Here is a 12,214-nt window from a genome sequence, read left to right on the forward strand (position 1 = left end):
GACAGGAACAACAGGAAGAATTTACAATGCCACATAATTATGTTTGTAAATACAGCAACAACTGAGCTAAGTTTTCAGTCCTCCACTTGACAAGCTCAGGTGAACCATTCCCTGCACAGAGCCTGAATGGAATCAAAAGCCTCCTTACACAAATCCTCTTGCAGAATCCGGCCCCAAGATCGTGTCTAGACATGAATGTTAATCCCAGGTGTAACTAACACAAATGTTTTTACTAATACACTTTTTAAACAAAGGCTTTGCACCTGGTGTGGGCTTGGCAAATTATGTTTAGGCATACATTTGCTGATTATGGTCAGTACCAGACTGAATGCCAGGGCAGCTGAGAGTAAACACAAGTAAATAGTTTGCAGTCCAAAGCTGAAGAGAATCTAACACTCAACTACATGACTTCACACATTTTCTTTTATTTACCACCAGCCCTTTGTGATGGACAGATGCTCTCAGTGCAACAGGGCCTATGCACATTGGAAATAAATAACGTTACAAAATATTCTAAGAAACACACTTGCTAAATATGACTTGCTCTTTCAAACCATGAAAGTTAAATGTGTTTTATCTTCCTGGAAGTATTTGTGTTTATTTTTCTACAGTCTTCTGCAGACCAGAAATAATATAACCACAAAGTTTAGAAAAGACAGCAAAAAACACCACGATTATTAATGGATACTGGTTTTGAGGTCTCTTTAAAGCCTCAAACCACAACAGCACACTACCTGAAACATATCTGCTGACAATGGCAAGCACCTGCATCGAGAAACAGAACTTTTGCCACTGATTTCAACAACAGAAGGAAGTTTATATCACTGCATGTACAGCTCCTGATCAGTACGTTTCCACTTTCTTACTGTTATGCTGCAGACCTAATAGCTTCAAGGTCTGACAGAGTGCCTTCTGTCTCACTAAGGTGCTCAAATCACAGTGAGAAGCTTCATGTAGGGTCCTAAGAGGGCACATGTTATGGCTGAATCTCAAGACACTGCCCTCTACATATTATCATATCTTTTATGTCAAGAGCCAGAGGATTAATACTCCAAGAGTGTTTTTGTTCCCTCAGACACACAAGTAGAGACAGTCTGCAGGATCAGGCCCCTTTTTTATATGGAAACATACACATACGCTTAGCAGAGGAATTATTGCTCATTTAAACCAGTGCTTTTCACCTTATGGCCCACCAACTTCCATGGACCACTCTGAGGGACTGAACAGAGGTCAGCAAGACAAGCAAGCCTTTTGAGTGCAGCGTTACACCAGCCAGAGAGATCCACAACTCCCTCCATACACAGCTGGGAGCCCGCAAACCAAACCGCCCCCCCCCCCCAAAAAAAAGAGGAAAACCCCTAAAGTTGAAAACCGCTGCTTTAAACTTGTATCGCATGCCGGTACTTAGGGCACCGGGCGGTGAGGCAGGGCGGGGGGGGCGGCAGCAGCTCCCCTCCCCAGGGTGGCTGCGAGGGCAGCGGGGGTTGACGTCTCCCCCCGTGAGGGAGCTGCAGGGCTGCGCCGCCCGCGCACGCCCGGCCAGGGGAGGAGGGCGCTGGGCCGGCGGGAGAAGCTGCCTGCCGGCCGGGCACACTCCTCAACGGTCCAACGGGAGCCAACCCCCCTTCCCTCCCCACCCCCCACCCCCGCGGGGAAGGCGAGACCGGCCCGGCTGCTGAGGGAGCTGCCCCCGCCCCGCGCCTCGTCTCACCGGGGAAACTTAGCGCCGGCCCGCCCGGGAGCGGGGCCCCAACGCGGCCTCCCCTCTGCGGCTCGGAAGCGGCTTGGGGCCGCCGCCGCCACCGCCGCGCCCCCCCCCTCCCGCCCCTCAGCGGTGAGGACAGGCAGCTCCGCGGCGGGCTGGGGAAGGGAAGCCGCGCCGGGCGCCTCCGCCTGCCCCGGCTGAGGGAGAGCGGCGGCGAGCGTGGGAGGGCGGCCCGGCGCCGGGGAGAGGGAGCTGAGGGGAAGGGGACTCACGCTGTCTCCGCTATTTAAACCTCTTCCCGCCGCCTCCGCCTCACTGACTCTCACTCACTCTCTCCTCCCCACGGAACTTACTAGGGGCGGCCCCCTCCCCTCCCCGGCCAATATACACACAGCCACACGCCGGGCCGCCGGCGCCGCTGCCCCGCCCGCCCTCCAGAGGCGCGCCACCCATTCGCTCAGCTCTCTGCCCGTCAGCAGGGCGGCGCAAGAGCGTTGGCTGGGAACGCTGCCCATCAAAGCGCTCTCCGCACCGCCTCCTTCGGGCTCCGCCCCTCGTCCCGCCCCTCCCCTTCCCGGACACCTCAGGGGGGTGTTAAAACGGCCGTTTTAAGTCACCATCAAAATTTACTTTTAGGTCCCGCCTACTGAGCCCTAGAGGAGATTCTGATTGGGCGATGGGAAAGCCCTCTCTATCCCGACTGGGTGGCTGGATGTCCATAACCCCCAAAAAGCCCGCCTACCTCGATGCCGTACTTCCATTTGATTTGTCCGCGCATCCAACTGGCCCCGCCCATTTCCACACCGCTGCCCAATCGGGCGCGGCTTCTCAAGCTCTAAGGCGGTGTCAACGCGCCCGAAGGGAGCGTGCGAAAGGGCGGCCTTCATTGGTTGGCGCTTCTCGCCCCGCTGTTGCTCTTCCGCCACCACCGTCCCGCGGACCGTACCACGCCGCGGCGGCGGCAGGGGTGGGGGGGCGGGCCGTGGTCAGGAGCGAGCGCCGTTGGTTCGTCCCGTCTCCATTAGGGATGGGGCGGAGGAAGGCCTTTATTGCCCGTCATGCCGCGCGCGCCGTAGGTAGCTCCCTCCGGTCCGGGCTGGGGGAGGGCGGGGGAGGAGGAGGAGGGAGGAGGTTGGTGCCTAATCCAAGATGGCGGTGCAGGAATCAGCTGCTCAGCTCTCAATGACTTTGAAGGTGCAGGAGTATCCCACTCTCAAGGTGGGTGCCGAGCCTCCCTCTCCTCCCCCGGCACGGAGGAGAGGGGTGAAGCCGCTGGCGTCCCGCCGGAGCAGCGCTGAGGGGGAGACGTAGGGCTTGGCGAGCCGGGCGCCCCGGCCCCCCTTTCCTCCCCGCTCCCCGCCTCAGGAGCTCCTGGGGCCCCCGGGGCTGCGGGGTGGGGGTGGGGAGCGATTCCCACCACGCAGTTGCCCGCCCGTCCCCGTTTTCCTCCGCTTGACGTCCCGGCTTATGCCGCTACGGCTGCTCCCCTTCCCCTCCCCCTCCGCTGAGGGTGAGGGACGTGCCTGGAATATGCGGCTCTCCCCGGGTGTCTCCGTGCCCTGAGGTGAAGGGGGAGGCCCCCGGGCCACGCTAGGGAGACAGAAAGGGTCCTTGAGAGGTGGAGGAGCTGGCCGAGGAGGGAGAGGAGATGTCAGGTCCCTGTGGCAAGGCGAAGCTGTGGTCGTAGGGTGATGTGAGGCGGGGGGAGAGGGCTCGGACGGAGTCAGGCTGGGGGAGAGGGTTTAGGGGCGCAGGAATGATGGCTCCGGAGGACCGAGGGTTGCTTTAAATGCTCGTCCCAGCTGATGAGCTGAATCTACGTGGCGTTGTTAGGAGACGTGTTAAAGGGGAGGGAGTGGAGGTGGTGGTAGAATATGGTTCCCTGGCTTCTTGGTCCCCCGAAGATGGAGATGAGCTTAAAATATAAAAAGGGACAAACGTACTGGAAAAGGCTGGAGGCCTGTAGAGACGAATAAGCGAAGTACTTACGGTTTGGTAAAACCATGGAGTGTTCCTTAAGGTACGGGGTCTGGCTGAAGGGTGCTAGTTTCCCAAGACTGCATAGCTGGTCTTTGGCTTTAACCAGGTATTGTAAAGCAAATGAAGGACTCAGTACTGAGCGTTAAGGTCATCGCCTCTAAGAACTGTTGAACTGGAAGGATGATGCTCGTAGGAATCAATGGTAACCTTTGTTTGAAATCTTGTGTTGTATGTACAGTAGGTCTACCACATTAATAGCAATAACTGCGGAAGGGAGCTAGGAGAAGGTTCTCTATTGCAAAATGCTTATTTAAACATCTCTCAGATCAGTGTATCAACGTTTTTTCATCTATAGAAGATGTTTATGCAAAGTAAACTTTGTTGTGCTGAGATCATGCTGCGCTTTCACACACTGAGTACTGCGTGCTCTTTGCAGGCTTTCTAGCCATGTTCTTCTTGTGCATGTCCTCCTTCACTCTCCTACCTTCATTCTACTTAGATCCAAGAAGCAGAAGGACAAAGTGTTGATTCCCATTTTACATATGAAGGCTTCTTTCTGTCATCATGAAGTCCTTGAAAGCTGACAGCATCAGGCTTAAAATTTGAAATAGCTGTAAAGAGTGCTCTAGCACTTTCCACAGCCAGAACAATGTGAAGGCATTTAAAGTTAAGAAGATCATTTTAAGACTGCGTTTTAGATGTATTCCAGTTATTATCACAGCTTTGCTTGTTACATTCCTGAAAAACTACTGGCAGTGAGGATCAGTGAGTTTTTGTTTTGCTGCTTATGACTTAAGATGAATTGTCAAGGTGCCAGCCATTTAAAAGGTAGAGAATATTTTGGACTAATTCTTTTATTTCCACAAGCATTCTTTTTTCCTGAAAAATCTTAAAAATATACATAAGAGAATGGAATGTTGTTTGTAAAGTTGGGAAGCTAAATAGTAAGAGGGTGAGACACCCTTGCAGTGAAACTCTTAATTTCCTAGCAAAGGTGATGTTTATTGATTCTTCCCAGCACCCATTCAACTCCTGGGTTGTTCCTGTAATCTTTAATAGCATTTTTCATTGTTTAAAAAACCTGCCAGAACAGTGTCTGCTCAAATCTTTTGAATGTATCCTTTTAAAATGTTCTTAACTGTGACTCATATATCAAAACATTTTAGTGGTGGAGGTGAAAAAGCAGCAGGGAGAAATGAACACTAAGGCTAAAGTCTACTAAAGTAAGTTGATATCAAATCCCATTTTGTTCATTAGGAGGCAGGTGCCTACAGGTTTCTGTGGGACTGAGCTTCTGAATTTTTATTTCCAGTTTATTCAAACACTGTGTGAAATGAATGCATATCACTTTTATTTTTTAATTTTGTCCACCAACACAGTAGCTCAGATATTTCTCTTGGAGCTCTGGACACTGGTGATTTTCCCTGATGTGAGTAAAATATAAAAGATTATAGACTTGTATTTATATCCTTCCTGTTTCCTCCCTCTAGCTTCCTCATGCCAGCATCACTAGATAATAGTTGTGTAATAGCTCTACATTTACAGTATGTTCCACAGAGTGCCTTTCATGTGAAAGAATGCTTAAAACTGCAAAGGGAAATCCCTTTTCCATAGCTAAATTGTGGTTGCTGCAGGAGTGGAAATGCTTCAGCCATTCTTCAGCAGTTCAGCAGTAAATGGACTTCTTCAGCTGAATCTAGGGAAGCTATTTAAGTGTACAAAATAATACTTGAATATTTTTCCCCCCCTCCAATCCCTTCTCAAGGGCAAGAAGGTTGCCAGCTATTCTTCCTCCAAAGTGCTGTGGAATCTTTTTTTTTTTTAAATTTAAAAAAAGCCTACTGATAGAAAATTATGCTAGTCTCTGAGAGCATGTAACATGAAAGCTGGCAATTTAAAAACGAATGAATGCAAACATTGTTATCATAGTTCTCTGCTGAAACACTAATAAACAAGTGATGACAGGAAGCTAGATAATTCATCCATATCTTTGGAAGTGTGAATAATTATTAAACTGAACTAGCAAATTATATGGAGTAAGACCCTAAAACTGGAAGATGGAAGACCTGAAAGCAGAGATGATCACTTGTGAAAATATTCTTATCTGGGCTGTTCATTGGCAACAGTTTAGGGTTAGCTGGGCTGCAACTGCTTTAAAAAACAGCTGATCAAAAGGAGAGCTGTAGAAGCACAGAATACTTGAGCACCTTCTCAGAGCTGCTGTTTGGCTTTGTTGGCAGCTGTGGCAAGGGACATACTGGCAGCAGATTTAATAAGATATTTCTCATGGAACTACTATGTTTACCTGATTGCTAGAGAGGGGAACAGATAGGAGAACAGGATTATATGAAGCGTACGTTGTTTCTATCCTGCGTCCACGGAATTGCAGAATAGCAGAGGTTAGAAAGGACCTCTGGAGACAGTCTAGTCGAGTAGTCTCCCCTCAAAGCAGGGTCAACTAGAGCAGGTTGCTCAGGGCCATGTGCAGACTGTTCTTGATTATCTCCAAGATGAAGCCTCCAGCCTCTCTAGGCAAACCTGTTCCAGTGTTTGACTGCTGTTATGGTATTTAAAAAAAAAAAAAAATCTTTTGTGATGGAATTTTCTGTATTTCAATTTGTGCCCATTGCCTACTGTCTTTTTACTGTGCATCGCTGAGAGTAGTCTGGCTCCATCTTCTTTACTCCCTCCATCAGGCATTTATACACGTTGATAAGACTTCCCCCCGAGCCTTTTCTCTCAAGGTTAAACAATCCCAGCTCTCTCAGCCTCTCTTCATGTGTCAGATGCTCCAATCTGTTAGTAATCTCTGTGGCTGCCTGCTTTACTCACTGCAGTATGTCCGTCTCTCTTGTACTGGAGGCCCAGAACTGGACACAACACTTTGGATGGGTCTAGCTCATGCTGAGTGGAGGGGAAGGATCACCTTCCTTGACCCGCTGGCAACGTTTTTCCTAACACAGCTCAGGGTGCTGTTGGCCGCCTTTGCTGCAAGGGCACATGGCTGTCTCATGGGCAACTTGTCCACCAGGACTCCCAGGTTCTATTCTGCAAAGCTGCTTTCCAAGCTGTTGGTCTCCAGCATGTACTGGTGCATGTGGTTGTTCCTTCCCAAGTGCAGGACTTGGCATTTCTCTTTGTTGAATTTCATGAGGTTTGTTTGCCCATTTCTCCAGCCTGCTGAGGCCCCTATGAATGGCAGCACAACCATCGGGCGTATTAACAACTCCTCCCAGTTTTGTATCATCTGCAAACTTTGGAGGTGCGCTCTGACCCGTCATCTAGGTCACTAAGGAAGATGTCAAACAGTTCAGGTCAACTTCTTTTCCTGCTGAAGCAGAAAAGGTGCAAGATTAATTTTTTCCATAATTGGTTGCACTACTTTTTTTCCCCTGTTTATAAGCTTCACTATAAGTTGTTGGTTTTGAACATAGCTTTGTACTTTGGTATTATGAGCCACAGAGTACTTTTGTCAAAACTTTGAATGTATAGCAGCAAAAGTTGTTCAGTGAAAGTGGTTCAGGCAGAACTTGAAGGGTAGAAGTAACAGAACTTGTGACATCTAATGTACTGTCAGTACATCAGTGTGCAAAAACAAACAAATATATATGGCACTTCTAGATTGTTACCTGATTTGTAAAGTGCTTTTCAAGTAGAAGGTTGACACAATAAGCTAAACATGGATATTAGTAACAGTCAGCTCTGTACTAACTCAGTGTGAACACTCGTATCTCATGCTAAATCAGTCTTCAAACTGGGTGCTCTGACGCACCGAGTGTGCGTTGAATGTCCATACCAAGCATTCGTGTGTTGCTGAATAATGCACTTCCTGTTTCAACACATCATGTGTGCATGTCAGCAAACAAGCGTGACATCTTTTGTACTGCTGCTGTTCTTCTGCACTGGGCTCTGTGTGCTGCTGTGTTTTAAGAAAAATCTGATACTGTGGGACTTCAGAAGAAGTTTGACATTGGAAAGCAGCTGAAGTAGGAGTTGGCTCCTGTGGGAGTTGGTTTCTTTTCCACCCCTGCCCACTCCCTATGAAACACATTTTAAAGTGATTAATGAAGGAAAAAAAAAAAACACAGTAAAAAGGCAGTAAGTAACAGTGTGGCCATGAGCTAGAGATGTTGCTTGATTATCAGTACTCCATTGTGCCTGTAGGAAAATACTTCAAGAAAAATACTCTCATGTTACAGAAGACCTCCTGTTAGTATCTTCAAAGTGAATACTTATCTGATGTTGCAATTCACAGTTGCAGCATACTTGATTTGTAGTGTTTTCACAGGACAGTGCCCTGTGATCTTGTGAGTTTGGTTTGTGTATGTTTTCTGGTATAGAAATAATGTTTGTATGGTGTATGGTATGGTAGCTAACATGTTGGGGTCTTTAAATGTTGATAAAAGCAAGAATATCTGTGAAATCTTTGATTCTTTGCGTAGTGAATGTTTTTCAAGAGCTGGGAAACAGGAGTGAAGATGAGCTTCAAACATTTGCTAGATATTGTAATAGGAGGAAACTGCTTCACAACTTAGTGTGATAGACGTGGAGCTCTTACTGGATGTTATGGACCACCCAGGGTCAATTTTTCTTATCTCTCTAAACCTCTTCCCGTAGCCTTTCAATTCAGTAGTTCGTATATTAATCAGCATAGTAGCGCACCTTTTGGGCCCACAGATTTAGGAAGGTACTGCTTTGGCAGATGGGTATTTCCTGTAAGGGCATGCTGGCAAAATCCATCAGTCCTCGTAAACTTAAACTGCCTTCATTGTTCACTTGGCCTCCCATAGCTTACAGCTATGGGAAGACACACTATATAGGAAGTACTTGCTAACCCAGAATGTGAATATGCTACATTACTTGATTACTTACAATACATTATTGCTTACTTAAATAAAGCAAGTTTTTGTTAAGGTATCTTTATTTTGATAGCCAGTAATTTAACTGCTTCACAACCGACTTTTGATTCACCTCAGCTTTTTTTGAGTGCTCTGTGGATTACCTTGAGTTGTAAACTAGTGAGAGCTAAAGTAAAACAGATAATATATTGAGTAGGACTTCAGTCATTCATATATTCTGATACAGGTCTGCTGAATCAATAATCCTTAATTATTTGTCTCAGGAAGAATGCTGTCACTTCAGCTGGAATAGGGAGCAATCTGACTGGAAATGGGATCTCTAGCCTAAAGGCTCCAGCCATATCATGGTGTGTGGACTGTGTAAACACACAGGAGGACGACGACCTCTTTCATTTAAAGAGGTGATACTGTGATTAAAATGAACAAATATTTGGAGAAGAAAGAAGGATCAAAACAAATGAAGGGACTTGGTCAGGACACAAATCTGCTGTGTGACCTTAGCTTAGCAACTCGACTGCTTCTTTGGACAGGGAGGAATGCTTAGGTTTTTGTAAGTACTCAAGTATTTCTACTAAAAGGAGAAAACCGAAGAAATTTCTTTTGAGGTGTGAGTCCAAGATGGCAGCTATAAACAAGTGTATTGAAAATGACTGGCCTCTGATGTCCCTAGTGTGGCTCCAGACAGGACTCTAAAATGGCTGTCAATTTGCTTACATAAGGATGGAAGATAGTTTTATATAACTGCAAAATGGCTTTATAAAGCACTTTATTTTGTTGTTGGACGCCTTGTTCAAAAGTTCGTAATGTATTCAGTAATAAGTTGCTAGTAGTTTGTGTAAAAGGATAATATTTTCAAGGATTATAATTGCTTCTGTGGAGTAAATGCGTGTGTAGCAGATGGGTAGTCCAAGAATTTTTGCTGCTAATTCTCTCCTGTATTGAAGTAGCAGCTTTGAATATTATAATGATATTTTGTTTCTAGACACAGCTGCTCTAGAATATGCAGCACTGTCTTCCTGAGTTGTAAAACTGACATGTTTTTAACTAAGGGAAGCTACTAGGCTTTACACTTCAAAAACATTGAAACTGTTTTTAAAAAGAACTATTTTGTTAAAATCCAAATGTTCTGCAACTGCATTCAGGCTTAGGAAATTACGATGTCTGTTTTGATCTATATCTCTTCAAGAGTTTATTTTAATTCTTGTACCTGATTAAACCTAGCCATTATTCTAAGCCTCTCATTCCTGAAATATAGTACTTCTCCTTTCTTTTAACTTTCTTTTCCTTTTCTAGATTTTGCCTAGAATAAGGAAAAAATTTTACTATTTCAGGGGATTGATAAGAGCTACACGTCAGAAGAATTCATTCTGTGCATAAGTGGTGATATAATTTACATTTTGGATGAGTTCAGTGACAAATAATGATGCTGACTCAGTTCTGAAATAATCCAAGAGTTATAGAGGAAGAAATAAAGTGTATAAAAATACAGAATTTCAGTAATTCTGCATGGAAATGTTTAATTGTTATTGGCTTGAGGGAAAATATGCAATAGTTTATTGTACCCTACCTCATTTTTCAAATGGCGTCATGTATAACAGAAGTCCTCTACTTTTCTGTTTTGTTGAAGGTGAGCATGATGATCTAATTTAGTCTCAAGAAAACAGCTTAATGCTCAAAGGTGTTTCTTGCTGGGTTTACCTTTTCTCTTAACACTGTTTGTTTATTAAAACTATTTAGGAGATGCTTAATTTTTCTTCCGTATTCCTATACTTCCTCTTTCCTCTTGCATAAAGTAGAGCTAAGTTGTCTTTGCTTCTATTTTTTTTGAAAGGCAGTTTCATCACCGCACTTCTCCTTTCTTCTCCCTACCTATCTGTGGCTAGGCTTAATTTCATACAAGGGCACAATGTATGGCATTTGAAAAAGCTGATTTATACCTCAAAGTCTTCAACTGAATTATCTTGGAGACCTGTAGATTCATACAAATCTCTGGTGCTTTTCAGGTGTTATAAGCTAACACAATTGAGGAGAGGAAGCACATCATTTTTCTGACCCTTGAAAGGAGAGCATAGTTCTGTAATGGTTCCCCCCACCTAATCTGGTAGGACTCTTTTTTATTTTATTTTTCTTGAAACTTTTTTTCTTCACACTATTATCTGACTTCATGTACCTGAAAAGATTTTTTTAAAAATCCATTTCAAATTCCCTCCTGCCCATGATTCAGTTCATTTGAGAAGATACACAGTGTAGGTATTTGTGTTTAAGAAATCTACACGTTATGTGGCAAGGAGTTGCTTTCAGCTAGGAGACTATAACGTTAAAGAAGGATGATTCACACAGACATGAGTAAAGTCAGGATATATAGTTAAAACTTCCCTGCATATGAGTTGGTACTGCTGTCAAGTTGGACCTGATTAACTTCTTTCTCCCAAATACAGGAGGAAATTGGATGTTCTTTTACAGAATTGCAAACGTATGTAAAAGATGCTTGTTTCTGTTGTCTATACTGTTTTCTCTGAAAATCAGTTTTTAGAAAATAAGCCTTTGAAAATTCCTGTTAACAGGAGGCTGGGGAATGATTAATGGTCTTACTTTCACCACCAAATAATTCTTCCTTCAATTGTGATGACTTTTTTGAAGTATCATTCTTACTCTATCATTTCCAACAACCAAATGATAGCTGTACAAACTGATTTTTACTTTCTATTTCTTTCTGCTACATCTGAGCTAGTTTCCTATATGCAGTCGCTGTGGGGTAGAAACTCTTTTTGGTCAATGTTGTTTGAAAGAGATTGGGTTTTAGTTTCCATTTTTATTTGGAATTCTTTAGGCTTGAATCTGCATAAGTGAAGAAGGAATCTAGCTTATGTTGTAGGATGTGACCAGATCAGTTTGAGAACTGGTGTGCTAAAGGTTTAGTGTAAGGCTAAAGACTTGTGGGAGGATAAAGGCTTACACTTTTCACAAAACTGTAATTATGAAAGAAACGTGCAATTCAGTCTTTCAGTGTTACTGTGCACCAGTTAGGAAAACCTGTGGGCAGCATCAGGCTGGTATTTGAAGTTTCAGGCAGTAGCCATTACGCTTTGGCCTAAACATCCTACACCTCTAAAGGAGTAGAAATGCAGGATGAACACTTTTTTATAAAAAGCTTATTCGGATTAGGGAAAATCCCTTTCTCCTGTGTCCAGTCCTCCCCTTAATTCTCTGGAAATTCTGATAAATGCTGAAGTAGTCTGAGGATTTTTTTGGATAGCTGTGGAAGAAAGACAAAGTAGAAGACTTTGTGCTCCTACTTTCTTAAGTAAAATTTTAGTGAGATTCTTAATACATGTACTTGATTTTTCCCTTCCAAACAATGTCTTATTGCTGCAGAAATACTATGCTGACTAATCAAATAGGGAAAGATGTACATCAGTTAATGTGACTTTTAAAAAGGAAAGTCATGCCATGCAAAGATATTGGACTTCTATGTTAAAGAAAAAAAGAGGTGGTGAGGTAGTGGTGGATTTGGTTGATAGTTTATTTGTATCACTGAATGTTTTTTGGAGATATCCCTTACCAGGAACTCTTGAAAGAAAGGAGAGAAGTCCTTATGTGGATAGGTAACTGAGCAAGATAAACAAACATCAAGATTTAGTAACCAGCCTCGGTAATGGTAGAAGGTTAG

General features: G+C 44.4%; 2 protein-coding genes across 7 annotated transcripts in view; one reads left to right on the forward strand and one right to left on the reverse strand.

Moving 5' to 3' along the window:
- Nucleotides 1-2,010, reverse strand: part of CTBP1 (C-terminal binding protein 1) — a 245,339-nt gene extending 243,329 nt beyond the window's left edge. Inside the window, exon 1 of the mRNA XM_050896635.1 lies at nucleotides 1,978-2,010. The gene's annotated coding sequence lies outside the window, so the exon portion shown is untranslated. The remainder of the gene's footprint in view (nucleotides 1-1,977) is intronic.
- A 716-nt stretch (nucleotides 2,011-2,726) lies between these two features.
- MAEA (macrophage erythroblast attacher, E3 ubiquitin ligase) overlaps nucleotides 2,727-12,214 on the forward strand; it is a 55,789-nt gene continuing 46,301 nt past the window's right edge. For 4 of the 6 annotated variants that reach the window (XM_050896141.1, XM_050896143.1, XM_050896145.1 and 1 more), the window contains exon 1: nucleotides 2,855-2,923. In XM_050896141.1, the coding sequence (XP_050752098.1) occupies nucleotides 2,855-2,923 (69 nt within the window). Of the gene's footprint in view, nucleotides 2,778-2,854; nucleotides 2,924-10,590; nucleotides 10,646-12,214 lie in introns of those variants that run through there. The other 2 variants (XM_050896142.1, XM_050896144.1) reach the window with 2 other exon arrangements.

This window comes from Gymnogyps californianus, chromosome 4, assembly GCF_018139145.2.
Source record: "Gymnogyps californianus isolate 813 chromosome 4, ASM1813914v2, whole genome shotgun sequence".
Lineage (NCBI taxonomy): Eukaryota > Metazoa > Chordata > Aves > Accipitriformes > Cathartidae > Gymnogyps > Gymnogyps californianus.